The sequence below is a fragment of the Venturia canescens genome, chromosome 4 (genome assembly GCF_019457755.1).
Source record: "Venturia canescens isolate UGA chromosome 4, ASM1945775v1, whole genome shotgun sequence".
NCBI classification, from domain to species: domain Eukaryota; kingdom Metazoa; phylum Arthropoda; class Insecta; order Hymenoptera; family Ichneumonidae; genus Venturia; species Venturia canescens.
In genome coordinates this window covers 3,141,897-3,164,419 of record NC_057424.1, presented here as the reverse complement: position 1 = coordinate 3,164,419, position 22,523 = coordinate 3,141,897, and the positions used below count along the sequence as shown (strand labels likewise).

General features: G+C 39.4%; 1 protein-coding gene across 1 annotated transcript; it reads right to left on the bottom strand.

Annotated features, from left to right (window-relative positions):
• Positions 1-3,178: 3,178 nt before the first annotated feature.
• LOC122408995 (uncharacterized) lies at positions 3,179-22,315 on the bottom strand. The gene is made up of 5 exons (XM_043416155.1): positions 22,256-22,315; positions 22,101-22,138; positions 21,694-22,011; positions 4,272-4,755; positions 3,179-4,144 (listed from the first exon to the last, which is right to left on the bottom strand). The coding sequence occupies exons 1-5, from the start codon at positions 22,313-22,315 to the stop codon at positions 3,179-3,181; spliced, it is 1,866 nt and encodes a 621-aa protein (XP_043272090.1).
• Positions 22,316-22,523: the final 208 nt, after the last annotated feature.

Sequence of the window (22,523 nt, the reverse complement as noted above, 5' to 3'; positions counted from 1 at the left end):
TGGCAAGTGCGTAACAGTCGTCTGTAACGTGGTTGGTTTTTTTGCAAAAATTACAAAATTTATTAGTTTTGTTGTTTGTGTCTTGATTCGATTTGTTGTTTTGTGAGCTGATAGGTAGGCAAGTTGGTTGGTTTTTGTTATTTCTTTCTGTTGGTCCTACCATTTTTTCGATTTCGATCGTTTGTTTATATATACTTTCGAGGGTTGGGAAAACGATAATTGGTATATGCGCACGATATGCTGGATTTACTCCTTTACGAAATTGGTCTATTGCCATATCTCGAGCCCAGTTTTTCGCTCCTCCAGGATCTTGTACTTTTGATAGGCCGATGGCCTGTTGAGTTTGATTTAAATGCAAGTTAATTCTGCTATAGAAACCAAGTAATGTTTCTTTGTCTTTTTGTTCAAAGGTGTGTAGCTCCTGAAGCCACACAAACAAAGGTCTTGATGTGATAAACCGATTTCGTAAGATATTGATTAATTCATTTATTGTACTGATGGTGAAACTTTCCAAACTTTCACATGCGATTCCTTTGCATTTACTTTTTAATAGTGTGACCACTGGTCTTTCTCCAATGTCAGGGACGTATTCTCGAGCAGATTCGCAGTAATTGATAAAGGTATTGAGAGAGCATGTTTTGGATGTACCATCGAACTCTGGTGTATATCTAGTGAAATCTCTATAGCTAGAATGTATGGGGTATGGAATGTTTTTCCGTGCTTGATTAGGATGCAGAATGTTATTGACAATTTATTCGGCGGGTACATTCATGACTACTGCGATTTGCTGAGGGTTAGGGTTTCCTCCAAATAGAAAAGGTTGACCCCCGGGGTTCGCTCCTGCTCCTGCGTTCACGGGATTTGGGTTGTCGGCGGGCATTGTGAATTTTTACGACTTACGTTGTGAAGAAAACCAACTGTAAATAATTTCAACAACACAATTAAGAAAAGCTTTCACAAATCGTGAAAAAAACATTATATTTAGAAGAAATACAAATCCGTAAATATATTGTAAAGGAAAAAAAAATTCAAATAGAACGTGAGAAATTCATTCCTACGGGAAGCATCCGGAACTTGAAAAAGTTCTAGTGAATCAAAAAGTTACCAAAAAATCGCATCAAAGGTAAAAGTCATTTGTTACTCTATGGTGACAGATACTTAGAAGAAAATCGATTCTTCTCAGATTTTCAGGATCCCTTGGTATTCACAATATTCGATGTCGATTTCGTGTCGGTACAAATTATGTTTAAATATGTGCTAAAAGTACTTGTCCGGCCCATCACTTTTCATTCAAATTGCTCATTCAAATAAAAATCAGGGCTCTTTTAGATCTGATGGATCACATGTATGCCTACAGAGGGAATTGAGAAAATTATCTCCAAGAGATTTTAACTTAATTGCATTCAATTTTTCTGTAATATACAAGAGATATTATTGTGTATTGATGAAAAAATACCCTTCGGACGATAAAAATTGTCAAGCTTCCAAGTTAACTCCCCAGTTTATATAGAAATGACGGCAATTTTTACTTCACATTTCCTTGTTCAACCGAATTTTATTTGTTATAGCAACTAACCTATTCTATTACTGAAGATATTCAACTGATAATAAATCGCATTTTAATAAATTTTCGAGAGGATTCGTCTGTACAATCTCGTTTTTTTTATTATCATGTACACAATTGCACTTTGTTAAAATCAACATAAAAACATGAGTGAATTGTTGCGAAGAAATAGTTGCCGCCGAGCATATATGGAATGATGTTCGAATTCAAGTGGGCGTGTAACGGCAGCGTTAATACTAGTTCCATAAAAATAATACATTAATTAAGGTCTAGTTTGATTTTGATTTGAATGAGCAATTTGAATGAAAAGTGATGGGCCGGACAAGTACTTTTAGCACATATTTAAACATAATTTGTACCGACACGAAATCGACATCGAATATTGTGAATACCAAGGGATCCTGAAAATCTGAGAAGAATCGATTTTCTTCTAAGTATCTGTCACCATAGAGTAACAAATGACTTTTACCTTTGATGCGATTTTTTGGTAACTTTTTGATTCACTAGAATTTTTTCAAGTTCCGGATGCTTCCCGTAGGAATGAATTTCTCACGTTCTATTTGAATTTTTTTTTCCTTTACAATATAATTACGGATTTGTATTTCTTCTAAATATAATGTTTTTTTCACGATTTGTGAAAGCTTTTCTTAATTGTGTTGTTGAAATTATTTACAGTTGGTTTCGTAATTTTTTTTACATACCATTATGTTTTTAATTTTTTTCATTCGTCATCCGATGTACTCATCACTTTTGCATTTATTTGACAACGTTTAGTTCATTTGAACACCAAACGTTTTTCATACATTACCAAGATTTAGCAGATTCAATTTTTTTTATTAATTACGTTTGAAATGGTTTATTTATGACCTTTAGTAATGAATTGCTCATTTGAAACAAGTTTCGAGAGAATAGATCGAACAACTTCTTATAAATCATCGTACATTTGTGGTTTGAAGTACATGAGTGTCACACGGGGTTTCACTGAGACTACTGTCCAGGTGACATAAAACATAATAGTATATTACGTTACAAGTGTGAAAAAGAGGGAATATTAATACGAGTGGGGTAATGTTTTTAGCGACAGTCGTAGGTCAAGCGTAGACAAGTGATAGATGAGACGAGCCAAATCGAGGAAGCACGAGCCGAGCCGAAGGCGAGGCGAGTTATCCCTCGGTTTGGCTCGTCTCGTCTAGCACGAGGCGGAGCGGGACCTACGACTGTCGCTAAAAATATTAACACACGAGTTAATATTCTCTCTTTTTTTACACGTGTAACGTACACTATTTTTTGAAACTAGTGTGAGGAAAAGTCTTCTTCGGGAAAAAAATTAAGTGAAATACATGGAAAATTAAAATATTGGAAACACATATTTGAAAAACTATTATTTATTTGTTTTCGTCTTACAAAAATTGTTTTTTCTTTGGTATTTCAAAAGGTGCAAAAAACAATAACATTTCTTCATTAGTTTGAAGAAAGAAAAAAGATTTCTCTAGTCACTTAAGAAAACAAAACAAAAATGAATATGGTTAATGATGGCGTTTCCTAAAATAAAAGTAAAATAAACTCTTTATTCATGAAGAATTTGATATTTTCAGATAAATCGATTTTATTACATTACCAATTTTTTTGAGAATAACTTGGAAGCGAAACGAGATAGGGTGATTTTGCCTCAACAATTACTCTATCTTGCTTAGTTTTTGAAATATTCCCACATAATTGAGGATGCAATAAAATTGATTTGATTTTAGGCATTTTTTTTTCCTCGATATGGAAGGTGCAATTTGTGCAATCATTGATGCTCAACGTGATCCCCGGACGAGCTGTCTGAAGTTCAATCGGTACAACGTTCTCTTTATCAGATACACTTGATACTATTTGTTTCCCCAGTGATATATTTCTTGAGCTCGAGCCAGCAATGGCCTCCATGGGTGGTGCTACTGGGGATGATCTAGACGAAGTCAGTTCAGAGTTAGAACCATTCGAAGCCTTCGTAAGAAGTGTTCTGGGTGAAGATCCACTTGGTTTCGATTCAAAACTTGTGCTAGGCAAAATTATTGCACTTGTGATTTTTTCGCAGATTTTTTCTTTACTAGATTTCGAGTGAGTGATGTATCCTGAGGCTGCAGTATCGCTCTTCCATCCACCAAGCCTTTTTAAATCTTCCATATTACCCCCGCCCTCAACAAATAGGGATGCTCCAGTGTGACGAATGGTATGACTCGTATAACGTTCAGGATTTGGTAGTCCCAAGAACTGAGCAATAATGAAGGGTACTTTTCCCATTTTATTGATACCAATAGCTTGCTTCGTGCATTTACCATTTTGGTAATTTATGAAGAACCGTTGGTGGGGAACATTGCTTGGACGAAGTTTGATGTAGCGTTGTACGATCTGATAGAATCCATCTTTTACCACAAAGGACCTGGCTTTTCCATTTTTCGAGAATGGAATCTGAATGAGCATCATGGGAATTTTTTTCTCTCGGTCTTTATCTGAGTAGAAAATTTCTAAATCAACTGTTCGCATATTTGTCAACTCTTCTCTTCTGTAAGCGCCCAAAATTCCAAGGGTCAATGCTACCTAATCGAAAAATACGTGGGTGTTGAACAAATGGAAAATATACTCTTTTATTGTTTCTTTAAATGAAGAAAAAAAATTATATGACTATAGTGTTTTCAGACAACTTAAGTTTATAACAGAGACATACCTTTTCAAACAAGTATCGTGAGTCATCTGCATTAACCAAAAAGTCCTCTACATGAAGTCCAGTAAGGGCAGGAGCTTTTTTCGTCTCATATCCTTTGGATTTTTTCTTCAGGAAAGCAATTAGTTCACTGTAGGTGCCAATATCGACTCCTTGATGGATTTTGATGGTACTTTTTAATTTGCTGTATTCACTCCACAATGTCGATGGTGCACGCGTCTCCGACATTTCACTAAAGTATGTCAATAGCACACGAACTGATGTCGAATTAGTTTTTCGGTCTTTTTGCCATTTAACAAAATTATCATAGGCCTTTGTGTACAGGTCCCCCGATTTGGTGGGAAGCAAATTTCTTTTCGATTCATTGTAGGTTTTTTGCAAATCGGGCGGAGTTCCAGGATTTGCATATTGCGAATCAGAAATTTCATCTTCCGACATATCTGCTTTTCTTTCTTCTTGTTTATTTTTTTTCTCAACTCTTCCTTGCCTTGGTAACGCGATGAACGGTAAATACGTAATAACTCAAATGACTGCCGCCGTATTACTGATGGAATTCAGTTGAGACAAATGAACAAATGTTCGATGTTTTTAGCTAAATAGGTAGCGAGGGAAATAATGACACCGGATTGGCCAAAAAGTAACTACCGCGATACCCTTTAAACGGTTGCGAAGAAACAAACCTCAAAGCGTAACTATAAAATCTGCTGTTGTAAACGAAAAGTAAAATCTGTAAACGAAAACGAACTTTTCGTTTACAATCATAAGAGTTACGAAAACTGTCACTTTATGCTCAAAAATTTTTAACCAAAAAGAGACTTTTCCGAGCACGAGTTTAAAAAAAATTTATAATTAAAATTATTTTCTGCCTCGTCGAAAGAGATATCGAAAAAAGGGACCAAAAATTTTTTAATCAAATTACGGCTAATATATTTAAAAATTCAAAAAATTGTAACGAATTATCAATTTCAATGTTGAGATTAAGTCGTTAAATAACGACAGGATTTCAACGACTAAGGCACTCGAATCTTTTTTTCAGTGTGACGGTTTTTTATTTTTGACCGTCACTAAAGCATAGAGTATCGGAAGGAGAGCGCTCCCATAGCTCCTGCTCGATACTTCGGCCACACGATTATCTCACAGGGCTTGCTTAGGGCGATAGTTTTGTTAATATTTTATTAATTTGCGTCTTGGAATACATTTTTTCATGTGAGTGATCCCGGGAAAGATAGAGAGAGAGAGAGAGAAAGGACTTCGCATTCTGTTGTTGATACAAGGACGAGGCAACGGAAATCTCACGGAAGGCTCAAGAATATTCGAGTTGGAAAATATTCGTTTGGCATCGAGGACTTGGTTGTTTTTCCATCGTTACGCCAGGGCCGTCGTACCCGCCGGATTCTCCCGTCGACAATCATCGAACGGCGATCATCGCATCATTCTCGCGAGGTCCCGTAAATTATGCGAACTCCACGGTCCGTTTTCTTGCGTAAAAATGTAATGGTCGAGCCAGGGGTAAAATGCATTAACATCGTGTGTAGCATTTCCCGATTTTCAAACTCATTCTGGGGCCCTGTCTAACGCTCGGACCAATTTTGTAATTGCGCCGGACCTGTCAATAATTTTCGGGAGTATTCGAAATTAGGAGAGGGGCGGGAGACAAAATCCTCGTTACGCGTAACGTTCTGGTTCTCGAGGAGATTCTCGTGAAGTATCGAGCAGAGAGGACGTGTCGCGAAAATGGGAAGAAACACCGTGAGTTCCTTCCTTTTCACTTTCTGGTTTGGTTGGTGGGCCCTCGAACATCTTTCCCGGGTCATATTTTTCGTGATCTTGTATAATTAAAAGAATTACCGTCCTTCTCTTGTGTTGAGAGAAATTTGGTCTCGGTGACGACTCTGTCACGCGTTCCTTTGTCGGCTCTTTCGATTTTTGTTCCCGCGATCGCCCGTTTGGCGTTTCGCGTTAGTTAAAGTTAAATTTTGTGTCGAAGAGTAATCGTGGCCGTACTCGAGATCTCCAATTTTGGTTTCGTGTTTGGTAAATAATTGTTTCCGGTTGGCGTAAGTTGTTTCCCGGGCTGAAGGGTCGCGAAATTGTGTAATTGCGTGCGTGTGTGAGTGACTGGGTCGGGATGATTTGACGCGAACAACGTTCGATAGCTCGACCGAGTAACCGAATATCGGGGGCTCGGTATTGCGAATAAAACATCGACAATTTCGTTTTCATCTTAAAATTTATTTTCTCGACCGTGAGTAGATCCACGGAGAGAATAAATTCGAGCTCGGTTTAGATTGTAGAGAATGTAGGATCCCGACCAATTTTGTGTGTGAGCGTGCGAGAATTTTGAGTGTGTGAGTTCGCGATTCTTCCCCCGTGGTTCAGTAGAGACGCGTGATCGTTATATTTTCGTTATCCCGCATTAATTCTTTCGATAAATTAAATTTGGGTAAATTCTTTTCTTGAGCGAAATAATGTAAATTTGTTTGCGACTGGAACTTATCCCGAGCGTGTGTATTTCCTTTATCATTTTCCTTATATTTTTCGACTTTAAGATTAAATTTGTTATTATTATTTCCAAACATAATTTTTGTGTTTTAATTATTCTCGAGGTCACCTCGCCCATCCCGCTGATCGCAAGCTGGTCAACTTTACGTCTCTCTCTCTTTGCCGTCGAGTCGCTTTGCGACTGGCGCCCAACCTTAAAATTTCCATCATTAGATTTTGTTTAAAATCGACGGGAAAGAGAGCCAGACTTTTGTGGCATTTTTCGGGGCTTGGAAAAATCCGTCACATCAGATAACGCAATAGTGATCGATTGGAATAATGAAATACAACATAAGAGGGTCACCCCGTGTGGGAGCCGGATTTTGTGGGGTTTTTTCGCGATTTTTTTGCAGCAAGGAAAAAAAATATAGACTTTAGAAATTTGAAGGGTTTATAGTAGTAAGGCTATACCAGTTCTAACTCAGGGATCTCAGGGGGGAGCGGGGACGGGGGAGCGCGGGGACCGTTGCGGGGCTGCATGGTATGTGGAGGGGGAAGGTTCTCGGACAGCGGGGGTGCGGCGGCACTTTGATGACAAAAGATTGCCGCACTCCTCGAATGACTGATTTATGTTTCCGTTGCGGGGCTGCATGGTATGTGGAGGGGGAAGGTTCTCGGACAGCGGGGGTGCGGCGGCACTTTGATGACAAAAGATTGCCGCACTCCTCGAATGACTGATTTATGTTTCCGGTGTGATCATCAGATTGCATTGGACAGAATTTTCTTTTGAAAAAGTGACCTGCTCTTTTCGAAAATGATCTCAATTATCGGACCAAAGCACTACTCTAATGACAAATTTATGTGTCCTACATATTTTTGCATTCCTGAGATGGTACCAGTTTCCATGAGATTTCTTTTTCAAAATGCCCCTCCCCCGACTTTTCACTTGAGACTTGTATCTTTGAAAAAATATATTGTTATTCCGAGAATTGCACGTCACACGACGTCTAATGATAAATGTCCAGTGTTACATATCTCTACATTCCTGAGACGGCGCAAGATCCAACGAGATTTCTTTTTCAAAATGCACCTGCCCTTCCCCGAACTTTTGACTTGAGAGTTGTTTGAATGTTTTCCGAGAAAAAAAAAAATTTCACATCGAACGCTTATTCTGAAAGTAAACGTCGCGATGGAAAGGTGTGCTAGTATGTATGCTATCCATCCAGCAAAAGATCCATCGACATTAACGGAAAATGAACTTGAGTCATTGCCGAAGGCTTTGCTTTTAAAGTACTATAGTAATTCTATTCCTACGTTATGGGATCGTTTACCCAAATATTTGCAGTGTGATGCTGATGTGCAATCATATCAATTGTGTTTCGATCATTTCAATCAACCCTGGGTGCGAACTCATATTGATTCAGCTAGACCCAGACGTAGAAATTGTGAAAAGTGCTCGATTATGGAACGACTTGTAAACATCTATGGGACTTTACGGATAAAAAATCCCTGTGAAATGACATCGGAGGAGCTCCAAATTATATCTCCAACCATCTTCAAGGAATACTTTGGTGAATATACAGATATTCTGTGGGATCGTTTACCAGAATATTACAAATCCGATAGTGAGATTGCATTATTACGTCGTTGCGTTGAACATTGGAATGTATCATCGATGGACGATCATATTGACGGTTCGGCTCCGCAACGTCGAAATTGTAGGAAATGCTGTGAACGTGTTTGAACAAGTTTAGAATGCACGTGTTCATAACGTCGGCGGAATCAAAGAGCCTGTACAGAAAAAAGGACCACCGGAGGAGATTGCATCGATTCCAATATAGATCACGTTTGAACCTGTTTGAAAGCGTGTGGAAGGGGATGATCCAGTTTTGGGGTAGGGATAGATGGAAAAACTACAAATAGCAGAGTCCAGAAGAAAAAAGCATTACTTCACGTCTTCGTAAAGTTGAGTCAAGACTTGCTCTTTAAAGAAAATCTCAAAAAACTATATCCATAATGGAGTTCTCCGCCATCAACAATATCATCGCAAAGTCAGAGTATCTCCCTGCCAAGAAGCTGAAAGAACTCTAAGTCAACGAAGAATATCGCGTCTCGGACGTTAGGACAGCAAATACGAAATGGGGAAAAAGATACGTCGCCGAAATCAGGAATGAATTCACCGTATTCCTGCCACCGCGAGTTGTCAAGAATCCAGCGGTATTCGAGAAACTTCTGGAAACGGCTCATTGTGGAAAACTATACATGAAATATCTCGGTGGTGGTTGGAACGCTATTGAATTTTCTCAAAGAGATTTCTAATATTCTCAACGCAAAAATGTATATATCTGAATCACCGATGAAATGTATGTTGAAGGAGGAGGAGGAGGAGGAATATTGTATAAATAAAATTACACATTTATGAAAAAATTGTTTTGTTTATTCCAAGATCCCTCTATTACATAATGCATGATATACGTATAACCAGCTTTGCAAAGATTTTACATTCTTCGTTGCACAATTAAATTTCGATTCGTTGGTGTGGTGGTGATGGTCGCATTTCGATGGACTTTTCGGCAGTTTTTTCAACGATGGGCAGTCCAAAGTCTCCAAATCGACAATCTCCGTTAATAGATCCAAAAAGTTCGTCAGCCATAAAGACTTTTCGCAGCCTTTTACGAAGATGGTATGAGCGCCGCGTAAGATAGTTTGAATTATTCCTCTTGCAGCATCGTATGGTATTACACCAAAATCCCATGATAATCCATGAAAATTACGTTCCAGCCATTTGTTTGTCGTTTTATACTTTGTCGGCAGAGAATCCCATGCATACGGTGGTGCGAAGAAAAGTGTGAGAGGTTCAGCATTCTTCACGTCCGCACGAATGATTGAAATTTCTTTGAGTATAAACTCATTGATGGGTCCTTTGAAGCCTTGTAGATCGATGACAAAATCCATGATGACTGTTGGCTGAAGAAGTTGATGGTACGGTTTTATACCAATTTTCTCACCCCACCACTCACAGGATTGTATTCAACGATGCGATCGTGTAGAATGAGGCAGTATGCGCATGTTTGTGCTGGAATATTTGTGCTTGTTCAAATTCGAGGCGCACATCAACAGGTCCAGACTTGAGAGAATCGTTCGGCTTCGAGCAGTCAATCACAATGAGAGGTGCAAATTTGAGAAAATCCGCTTTTGTAAGCCATGGTTCAGCCTCCTTATTGTAGTACATCGGTTGAAAGTTTGTATACATATCGTACAGTACTGCATACTGATTTTGTTCTATATTCAAATTCATATTACCATAAGGATAACATTGTGAATTCAAGTATAATTTTACATCAGTAACGTTGCAATGATCAAAATTACTCGCATTTTGCCTCTTATTATTCTTTCGTCCTGTTTGGAATGCCAGGATCACATATCGAGGTTTTTCCAGCTGCGTTGATGTCTTGACTGACCACACGTGTTTCGATGTCGCCGGTAACATTGGATATTCATACAATTCCCATGTACGAAAACTCATTGGAATTGGGGTATCTTTGGCGATGAATTTCAGCAATTGAATTTTCCGTTTATCGGCCACGGTGACGTATGGAACGAGCCATTCAATTTTTCGTAGTGTAATTTTATAATCTTCAGCGGCTGGTTGAACTATGGCATTATCATCGGAACGTGATCTAGTCAAAATCAATTCGTGCTTTGCATTCACCACCATTTTTCGATAATCTTCAGCAAATCCCAGCAGCATGCTCAGTGGTATGCATACGTCAAAGTTGCCTGCTGCGTCCACAATCGGTTTCGTCTCATCGACATCGACCCAACCAGTGTTCTCAAGCATTGTACTTCTCGCCGACGAATGAGATGTATATCCTTTCATAAGAGATGTGATTCCCACATTTTTATTACGATCGATTTCAACGGCGTTAAGTTCATAACACACTTCCTCGAATAAATGACAAATGGCATTGTTAACGAAATTCGTTGCAGCTAACACTGTACCATCCGGCATTGTCAGTTTGCCGCAAATGTGAATTGAACTTTTACTCGGTAGAATTGATAAATCTTGATGCTGGATTGAAATACGTATTTCATCACTATTGTTGTATGTTGGCGATGCGTATGGTTGATGTGCATGAACCTCATAATGTATGATGGATTCATCAAACATGACGGGTGTCTGGATGTTTACGATTTCTTCCTCCATTGCAGGCAGCAGATGCACAACGAGCAAAGCAGATAATTTCTCACACGCGAACTCCACGAATTTTGAGACCCAAACTCTTCAATAGTAGAAGGTTTTGAGGTGTTAGCTCTTTGAGCGTTGATCGACGACTGGTTTCGCGATCCCATGTTGGCTTATTAATATTGCCAATACGATGATTGTAAATTATGCCCATTGAGATTTTATATGAAGTCTTATGGTGATGACTTCACCGCGGAAATTGATCAAATCTCCGTCTTGATCGACAATATGAAGCTGTATATTGTCAATGCGACGAGTTGTGATTGGTAGATAAATGACGCTCGACGGTACTTCGATGATTTTATAGCCGGCCGGTACAGATGGGAAAAATTCGTGAATTGTATGAACTTTTCGCCCGTTGATGTATGCACCAGTGGTTATGTTACACTCGACTCGAATGGCGTTCACTTTGAGAATGGACACGGGTAGATCAGACACATGTCTTTTATTGAGCTCCAATCGACGCGACGTAAAACCCAGCAAAGGTCCAATTGAATTTTTGGATGTAAAATCAATCGATTGATTGCACTCAATTTCACTGCGTAGCGTATAATTATTCGGCTTAAGCTGAATTTGTATGATTTTAGATGCCAACTCAGTTTTCAAATATTTTTCAATATCTTCAATTTCATAGCTGCCCGTTGGAATGGTCACCACATGATTTCCAACGTGAAATTCATTGCAACCAATGTCGATATTTGGAATCGAATTGAATGTGAGCAGCTCGACGAGTCCAAAAGTATAATTTTTGTCGGGCGATAGTTCGTTGGGTGGAAAAAATTGTGCCTCGAGTATGGAGGATGATCCAGTAATGGTGATCGTCAAACTATCATCCATGATGCTTGCAGATTTAGAACTAAACACGCAGCTCCATAGTCCTCATTTATATAGTGCATAATTGTCTCGTCGATTTAGTTGCCCACACAAAAATTTCAAACATAAATGTCCACATATTATTGTATCGTATTCCTGATACTTTTTATAATTGTATTTCACGCTACCAACATTGAAGTATCTCATGAGTTCGGGTGGAGGTGGGAAATTGCCGAAACTATCAAAGTATGTGATTCGTTGCGCAGTCTTTTTATATGCAACCCAGTGTGTCCCAGGGCCCACATTTTCATCCAAATTCACGATTGCTGATTCTTGCTTGAGTGGTCCATTTTCAGGTAAAGTGTCACGCATGAAAACGCCACGAAAGTTACGAATTTTCATGGCTCTCGCATACTTTAGCAGATCGATGTCGGTGAGTGGTTGATGTGGTAGCGTGATTATACGTTTTTTTGTCCCGAGGTAAAGACCCAAACCCTGTTTGTATGGTTTCAGATGTAAACCTTTACCCAAAGCGATGGCCTCGAGTGTTCGGTTGTGACGTTTACTTTCCTCCAATTCCTTTTTAGCCGCTTGAGCAGCATTTACAGCTTTGACTATTGCAGCACTTCCACCAGACAGTGCACCAACGGCGCTAAGGTCGGCAAAGATGGGTACGAGGAAGGGCAATAAACCGCCGATTTTGCGAGGTACAGGTAGAACCCGAGGCGTGCGTACTTTAACACCTTTAACACTGGCACGCGCACCTTTCAATGCTGACATGACGATTTCACGGGGGTCACCACTACGAATCATGGCTTTCTTTGCAGCACTGATGATTTTTTTCAGGCAAACACTTTTTTTGGTCTTTTTCGTCACTCCTTTCATACCTAGACCAAATTTCTTTTTCGCCTTCATAATGTTTGTCACGGCCCAAGCACTTGCTCTTTCACCAAGACTTGCGTCTTTCAAGGTTACACGTTGCCAGGCTTGTTCAGCCAAAATTTTATCCGCCAGATGTCGTGCTTCCAAGTTTTCACGATTTTTTGAATATGCGATATCGTGTTCTTTACAAGCAGCGTCCAGCGCGTTTATACCAGGATCACCACGAGCAAGACGTTTGATCAATTTCGTACCAGGTCCACAATATTGATAGCCCGGTAGATGTAGTTCCACGGGGAGATTGTTGATTATACTGTTTACCAAACCTTTACCAGGTTTATCATGTACAATCATCAATCTGCAGTGGTCACAACTCGACTGACTATTCCAACATTATAAAGTTGCATTTATATGATTTTTTCAATCAGTCGCATGCGAGATGAAGTCGAAGAAACAAGTTTCAAGCGGTCAACTCCCCGTAATAAATTTCGATGAATTTATTGTTGGAGCGGGTAGTGTGAAGAAGCGTCATGGAAACTTACTACCTAACAGCATTCGAGCCGTATTTTGTGGCCCCTCGAATTGAGGAAAAACGAATGCCTTACTCACGCTCCTATTACATCCAAATGGTTTGAGATTTGAGAATATATATTGTGACGAAACACTCGCGCGACGGCCCGAGCCCGTCGAAACTAACGAAACTCCGCGATCTTTAGATCGCGGACAAAACATCGCGGCGACCAAGGAGACTATAGGGAAGGAGTCCAATCTCTGTATTGGGCGCCTGTTAGAAAAACGTCCGTGAAAATGTCGGGAACCCGGGTTCGAGGAACGGCCACTCGCGTCGCATTGTCGTTTGTGTACGGATATATATAGTAATAAAATCAATGTCGTTGGTGAAACTGACCGCCATGGCGGCCGAATCGTGGATTTAAAGAGCTTTCGCGCCTGTCAAAAATTGTTGAATCAACGATTATGAGTGCTCGTAATCGAAAATACTAATATGTATTGTAATAATATTCTCCAGCAACGTAAAACCCTGTGCTTTACACATTCCAAATATCAGCTTATCTCCTCTCGTATGTCGCGCTGCTAAGAAAAACCATAGCATCCGGGAAATTGCCGGTTCACATACTCATGTCGAAAGAAATTTTTTCTCACAAATTTTTTTTTGCATGATATTTATGAATATTTTAAAATTATATTGATAACTATAGCTTTTGTGACCATAGTTACTGTTTCATAAAACCTTAACATATCAAGCGGCCCGGATAAGCCAGTAGCATTTTCTGCCGTTTAGGATATCATTAGCTTACGTGGTGTAATGGTTCAATGACGGGATGATACTCGTGGAGTCCGCGGTTCAAATCCTCCTTTGTTTTATTTTTTTTTCATCATAAATAGTTATTGTTCTGACTATAGCAGAAATTTAAAAAAATCAATTGATTTTGTTGAATTATGTTTTTTTTTATTCATTCATATAAAAAATGACTGCAATATGTTAATTTATTTTAACAGCAATAGCCACTGTGTCAGTGTATTCCATTTTACAAAGATAGGTTAGACCACGGTTAGACCCACAAAAACTATCAACAGTGTCAGCTGGCAGCAACGCATGCGCGTATATAACGCGTACATAATGCGCATGCGTTAACCCGTACACTACCTGCAACAGCGCCGCTCGAGAGGAACCCTCTTTCCCGACACTTTTACGGACGTGCCCGATTGCCGAGATTGGACTCCTTCCCTATAGTCTCCTTGGCGGCAACCACGCTCGTCGTTATTGACAGGTGGCGGCCATCTTAGGCCGGTAGGCACGAGCCCGAGCGGGGCTACCGGCGCCGCTCTGAACTTCGCCGCGCTATATTTTCGGAAATTAATTCTTTTTGATTTTTATTATTTTAAGTCGCCCGAGCACGTAATTACGATCAAAATTCTCAGAAAAATAACACGAGTTTAAGAAAAATGATCACGAGTCAAATTAATAACATAAAAACTGATCACAATAAAAAATGTCAAAAGCGACTACGACGCATGCGCGGGGAGAGCGTCGATGGGCTATAGGACGCGTACGTGACTTTTCGCGATTGTAATTAATCAAATCGTATTAAACGAAGTAAAAATGCCAAATTGAAGAAGAAATTCAGTAATAATTGATCCAATTGAAGTTTTTGTTATTAAAAACCATACAAAGCTGAAAATCATAAAAAGCGGTAGTCCGCGCATCGTATGTTAGCCCGCTCGACCAACGGGCGAGCGTGAATCATGGCAACGGGCCAATCAGAGTAGGCGTTACAGAAAGATGCGCAGAACCGATCGAAAGCTGAGATTCTCGGCGCTCGAGAATTTCATGGTGGGGAACGGGGTATAAGAAGCGCTGCGCGACTCATTCGGCAGACAGTTCTCCCTGGCTAAAGAATCAACTCGGACCTCTCTCAGTACATCTCTACATCAGCCTCAGCAATACTACACCTATCCTCAAAATTTTTGGGGTTCCCGTAGCGCGGACTCTCGGATCGACTCGGCGACGTCTCGATCCCATAGCCCGTGGACGGTGAATTGCCTATTTCCTTGGATGCCTGGATTCTCGGAGCGACTCGGCGACGTCTCGATCCCATAATCCAGGGTCCGCACCTAACCTCTAAAAAAATTCCGGCTTTCCGTTGCACGGAGTGCTCCGATCGACTCGGTGACGTCTCGATCCCATAACACGTGGACGGAGGGTTACCTTTACCCGGTAAATGCACGGACTCTCGGAGGGATTCGGTGACGTTTCTATCCCATAGCCCGTGGTTTACATCCTACCCTTTTACATTTTTTTACATCTTTATTGAGGAGGATTAAAATTTATCCTATTATTAAGAATTAAATTCGCATTTGAACAACATTGTCCGAGGTGGTCCAGACAGGGAAATCTAGACCCATTTAGAAAATAATAATCCAAGAAACGATAGTTTAAAATTGATTTTATATCGAGTAAAAAGAAATTCAAAATTGTAAAAGTAAGAAATACTCTTATTTGATTTCAAAAGCGAGCGTAACAGGACATCGGAAAAACCGCGTCAAACGAATTATAGCACGAAGCATCGAATCGAGAGCTTTTTTTATCGAGAGATTAGAACGAACGCGACCATTTAATTTAAAATTGTTTTATTTCTAATTATTATTTTTGTACAATCAAATTCCGAAAATTGAGAAATTAAAAAATTATTTCAGACAGAGAATTTGCAACCTTTTCGGGTCTTTCGGGTCTTTTTCTCGCCAGATCCGATTAAACAAAGCAAGACAGTTTAAAAACAAAAAACACAAAATTGTTTTCGAATTAGCAAGCCAAGGCACAAAATTTCTTTTATTTTTGTCAAAATTCGGTCTAATAATTGAATAAAATTGATTATTTTTATATTTTACCAAAATTCACAGTGTCCGCGTTTTCTTCATACCTGCTCCTTATTATTAAGGTTGCTCGAACCGACGCGTGGCGGCGTTCAGGCCAGGTCGGCAAGAGCGTTTCGTTACAATATCTATACTCGAAATCGTTGAAGCAGCCAAAACACCGATTGCTCGAGCGAATGCTTAAACCTGTGGAAGGAGTGGAATTTTTTCAATTTAACGAGCATGAACAAGTTGTGGCACCTAGTGAAGCTCGCCCAAACTCCATATTCATCTTTGACGATATAGCGTGTGAGAAACAGGACAATGTGAGAGCATTCTTTTCCATGGGAAGACACGAGATTGTGGATAGTTTTTATCTCTGTCAGACGTATACTCGTATTCCGAAACATCTCGTGAGAGACAATGCAAATTTGATAGTGCTATTCAAGCAAGGTGATATGAACCTCAAACATGTATATAATGATCATGTCAATACGGATATGACTTATGCAGGTTTCAAAAAAATGTGTGTCAAGTGTTGGAAATCGGATAAGTATGGATTCATCACGATTGACAAGGACAGTGAATTGAATGCTGGAAGATATAGAAGGGGATTTGATTCTTTCCTCACTGTCGATGATGATGATGATGATAAATAATTGTTCCCCTGGATTTTACAAGACAGTCTAAAGTCTAACTTACTCGTGTCAACATGAAGCGCAAAGAAATTTTAAAGGAGACGGCTGTATTGAGTGAACTTGCCAAGGCGAGTGATGCAATCAGACGAAAACATCGAATGTTGAAAAGTGGACGTGATAGTGCTCAGCAGAAAATGCAAGATGTGTTTAAGCCGATTGTTGAACCATTAGAAGAACTAGTTTCATATACGAAAAAACCTAAAATTAAGAATGAACGTGTAAATGTTAAAAAGGAGGAAGAGGAGGAGGAGGAGAAGGAGGAAGATTCTCCAAATTTTGGAGAAAATAGCATGAAGCAAGATATTTCTTTCAAAGATGATATTTGGCATGATGCAATTACTGATGAGAATGTCGGTGTACCCTTAACTAAAAATAGTGATAATGATATTCATGAAGATAATAATGATGATGAGGACGATGATAATTTGGAATCATCTGGAGATGTTGATAATTTGATACGTGAATATTTGGGTTTACTGCGTAGTAATAATAAAACAAGATTAGATGGCGTGTATGGAGTACGAAATCTCGCTCAAAACAGATTAATGATTGGTGATTCACCAATTCATTTCGAACTCGATCATATAGTGGTTGGAGATGAAAAGTATCCCAAAAGTATTGGCTTGGTAGAACTGTTGTTTAAAAAAGAGTCCGAACTCAAATATGTAACACCAAATGACTTGGAGGAATATCAGAAAATTGTCATCACAACGAATGCTCATAAAAATTTTTATAAATGCACGGGTGCAGTACGTCAGGATAAAAATAGTAAATTTAAAAATTATATATCCCAAATGCTCGGTAGCAACGATAAGAAGGGTGGTGCTCTGCCCAAGTATAAGGTAGCACGAAAGCATACCTCTGTCGACTATGTTCATTGGGATGATCCGAATGAACTAGTGGATCGTCTTCGCTTATTGCTCGCATCGCAAGCTGCTGGAAATTCATCACATTCTAATGAAATTATATCGATTATCGAGGAGTTGCGTGAAGCTGAAATCATTTATTAACGTGTGGCGGCTCGCTTTCATCCACATTCCCAACATGAGCGTCGATGTGTTTGGACGAAAGTTGAGCAGGTCCTCCGGGTAAACCAGGTGCTGGATTCAAAATTACATCAGACGGTCATTACGACTTGGAACGAAAATGACTGAGCAACGTTGGTGAGCCAGTAAATGCTCGAGATGTTGTAACACTCGGTGCATTCAGCAAACACATTCATTCTATAACTCATAGTGTGACTCATACAACGAATCACAAGTGCAAATCAAATGTGGTTGCTGCAGAAAAGCGTGTAAGAACCGAGCTCGCCCATCTCCGTGAAAAAATTGATAATATAAAGAGCGAAATCTCAGAACTCCGTGATGATATGAAGCTTTTACGAGATCATATGCCTAATGATAAGTCAGTGAAAAGTCCTCCAGACGCTTATCTTCTTCAATTGATGAGGACCGTGGGGGAGAAGAAAAAATGAGTGAAAAGAAGCTTGCGGTGGTTGAAGAACTGCATAAGCCAGCTCGGCGGAATTATCCACGTCGACATGTGGATATACGTGGCCTGGATGAGACTTGGCAAGCTGATCTTGTAGATATGTCGGCATATGCACAACACAACTCCAACTATAAATTCCTTCTCACCGTCATCGATATATTCTCCAAATTCGCCTGGGCCGCACCGTTGAAGAGCAAAAGTGGAAAAGATGTGAGTGCTGCAATGGAGTCGATTCTCAGCAAAGGACGCATACCGAAAAATCTTCACGTCGATCGAGGAAAAGAATTTTATAATATGAACTTTAAGGCTTTGATGAAGAAGTATAATATATACACTTGTATTCCACATTTAGTAATTTGAAAGCATCAATTTGTGAGCGCTTCAATCGTACACTTAAGAATAAAATGTGGATTCAATTTAGTTTTCGCGGAAACTGGAAATGGATCGATATTCTCGATACATTAATTATAAAATATAATGATACATTACATAGTACGATAAAAATGAAACTGAAAGATGTGAATACTACGAATGAAAAACGACTGTTGCGTAACGTATACAATAGATCTGAAGTTGGAAACCAAGCAAAATTTAAAATCGGCGATAAAGTGCGCATAAGTAAATTTAAGAATGTATTCGAAAAAGGTTATACACCAAACTGGACAACGGAAATATTGACAGTATATCGAGTTAGAAAAACTAATCCAGTTACTTATAATATAAAAGATCATCAAGATGAGCCCATCGCCGGTGGCTTCTACGAGCAAGAGCTCATTGAAAAAGTGTTGAAGAAGCGTGGCAGTCAGTTGTTTGTAAAATGGCTAGGTTTCGACAATACACACAATAGTTGGATAAGTAAAAATGATTTGTAAACAATAAAGATGGAAAATTCAAAGTCTGATTTATTTTTTACGGCCTTTCCCCAACTCCGCATGAAAAGCAGATTAAAGAAAAAGAATGATAGATTTTCACAAAAAATTTTTATTTTACATCAATTACAACATATATTTACAAATTTACAAGTTTTTGAGGAAAAGTCCTCTCGCACAAAATTTTTTTTTTTTTTTATTTCATATCAATGTTGAGAACAAGTTCTCACTCTCACAATTTTTTTTTTCGCATTCAATGTACAAATATACTCGCAATCTCTAACATTCATAAGCACACATTCGTATTTACAATGATCTATGCCTCCATAGCTTCTGGAAATTCGGGAATACTGTAATGGCCCCATGGTAACGTGTCTACCGTTCCAGGTATAACATATCGCTTGTCATCGTGTGGACTTAGAGCAATTTTTGTCTCCGTGATGGTATAGACATTGTGTAATGTCGAGCGAATTGAAGATTGAGAACGCTTCATTTCGATCTGCTCATTGAGACATTTGACGTAATCTTCGAATGTTATGGTCCTCGCCACAACATTACTTTTTACTCCTTTTGCTTTTTTAACATCGTTCTTACCCTCAACTCGCGTCGCATACATCTTCGATCTAAGTCCAACGAATTCGGTCATTACGGCCCCATTGTTCTCATCTTTCATGAGACCCGGGACCTTTTTGTTGACTAGCGGTATACCATAAACGTTGTCATGGGGATAGTCACTGGTGTCATATTTGTCGAGATTACATTTCATGTCCTCGTACACATCTTCACATTCAATGTGGTAAATTAAACTATCAGTATCCGTATACATGACTTTACATTTATTTTGATACGACGGCATCATGAACTCGTGATGGAATTCATATAAACAAGTTTTTGAAATATCTAAAATAGACATGCCGACATATATCGGTTTATTGAATTTGACTTGTAGATTTCGCAACTCTACAGCGATTAAATTTTCCGCAAAAATACTTCGACTGTGAAAGTTAGGTTTAGCAATCATAGCCTCTGCTCCGTATCGACCTGCCCATTCCGTTAACAGTTTAACTTGGACGTGACTACGAACATCCTCCATGGTTTTTCCAAACACAGCATTATTCATTAATTTGAACAGATTTTTTTCAAAATCATTTTTCGGACGTGTACGAAACTGTGTATTCAAATCAATGTATGTTTTGAGCCAGGAAGATTGCTTAAACTTCAAGACTCTATGAATTTTAGTGATTGTCAAACCATGTTTCAAACACTGCTGCAATGCACGATAGTGGATGACATATCGTTTTTTCGCATTCACCGTGGCAAGAAGCTTCTCTTGCTTCGCGCCCGGAGGTTTGTTATGCGTTGGACAAAATGGCAAATCACTATGTGCATCGTGCAAGTGTTTCGGATATTCCAGATCAACCTCAAGAATATAGCCAATTTCAGATTCAAATGGATGAGACTCGATGTTGAAGTTGGCAAGGTCTTCAATCCATTCGAAATCTGCATAAGGCAGTGGTTGACTCATTGCCCAACCATACAAATTGTTCACATCAAAATACATCAAGTATGACGATGGAATAGATGGGTTATACGAGTTCATGTACTTGTTATTGGCACGGGCATGTCTTTTGGAGCATTGACTAAGGCCACCTCGGATACCTCTCTCCACGAACAATACCATGTCGATGTCTGTGAGCAATTCAAACTTTACTTTTGTATATTTCATCATGGCATCCCAGGTATATCCGGGGAGAGTGTAGTAAAACGCAGGGTCAAGGCCATAACTTTTCAGGCAAGTATCGCGAAAATTCTCAAAGATATCGGCTAATAGTAATACGTCAGTCTTCAAGTATAAATCGCTGTATTCGCCGAGCGTTCGCGTTGAAAATCGTTCCCACACATTTTTCGCATGTGCATACTCCTTCTCGGAAACTGTTGAATCAGTTAAAGAGCTGTAAAATGCTTCCCGCGGTGGAAGCTCCGTTTTATCCAACTTTTCGAAACTGTCAATATACTCGTACGGGAAGACACCTTTCCGTGTTAATAAATGAAAATGGTCTACATCTTGGAATTGCGACTTTAACGTCGCGAGTTTATCTACAGTTAAAAAGGATACTAATTTGTCGAGGCTCGTATTGAGAAATCTGAACGAGTCAATGAAACGCAATTTTATATTTTTCTGCGTGTCTTTGCCTGTTTGAACCGTTTTCGAGAAGGAGATGTACTTTTCTTTTGTTATTGGGAGCAAGTCGATTTTCCCCGCGAACGCAGTTGCTACTTCTTTAATTATAAAATGTGCATCATAACCGGATAAATTGTGGAAAACTATTGGCATGAAAAACGAATTCTGATAGTTTAAATTACAATTTGAATGAGCCGGACCTCTGAATTGCCCTGTCAGGTGGCAATGATCGCGAACACGCTCATCACCCTCGGCAAAAGGTTTCTCGCAAATATGACACTCTTTGTCTTCCCGAAATTTTTTCCACTCTTGCGGAGTCAATGCTTTTATTGGAACGTTCGTTAGAAGAATCTGTTCAACGCGCACAGCCAATTGTTTGAGTTCTTCTACGAACCATTCCACGCAGTCCTCACCTCGGCGCTCGTGATATCCCGACAGCGAATCATCGTAAGAGCACTTTACATAATATCCAACGCTGAAGACACGATGATGTTGGCTTTTATTTTTTTCCCTCTCTTCAGCGCTGGTCTTCTCCAGGATACATTCGACGTCGGCATATACCACGAACGGGAGACGCTCCTTCCGATTGGCATTTGTAAACTCCAACCATTTGTCGTTCTCAGCTGGTAGTCGAACGGCACAATCGTTGATAACGCCACAATCCACCTCATGGAACTGCAGCTTATCAATGGTTGGGAAGTAATGAAGGCATCTATTATAACAATAAAAAATTTCAAATAGTTACAGTATATTATCATAATCGTAAAGAAATGTATACAGTTGTATATTAAAAATACTTACCGATCACAGATGTATTTCTTGTGCCCATCAGAATTGAGCTGTGAGTTGACAAGCCGGGATAAATTCTTGATCCACGCGAAGTGTCCAATTCCACATCCCGACACGTCTTCGATGTAAAGCAAGTTGAAGTGTCGCTCTTTCTTCTCCTTGCTCACGCGGACTGGTAGAATGACTTCCTCCTTCTCGCTATAGACATTGATTGACAGATTATTCATCTTCTCAAATTTCCCAATCTGTCCAACGTCATAGGGAAGTTGATGCCTTGGAAGTTGAATATCGTTGAATAATGCGGGTAAGAGGATGTGCGATCGCTGTTTTTTTCTGCTGGATAAAGTGCAGCAGTCATAGCCCATCCAAAACACGCATTATCCGCTGATTTCACATTTACCACCGCTCTTTTCAACTGTATACGTTTCGCCAATG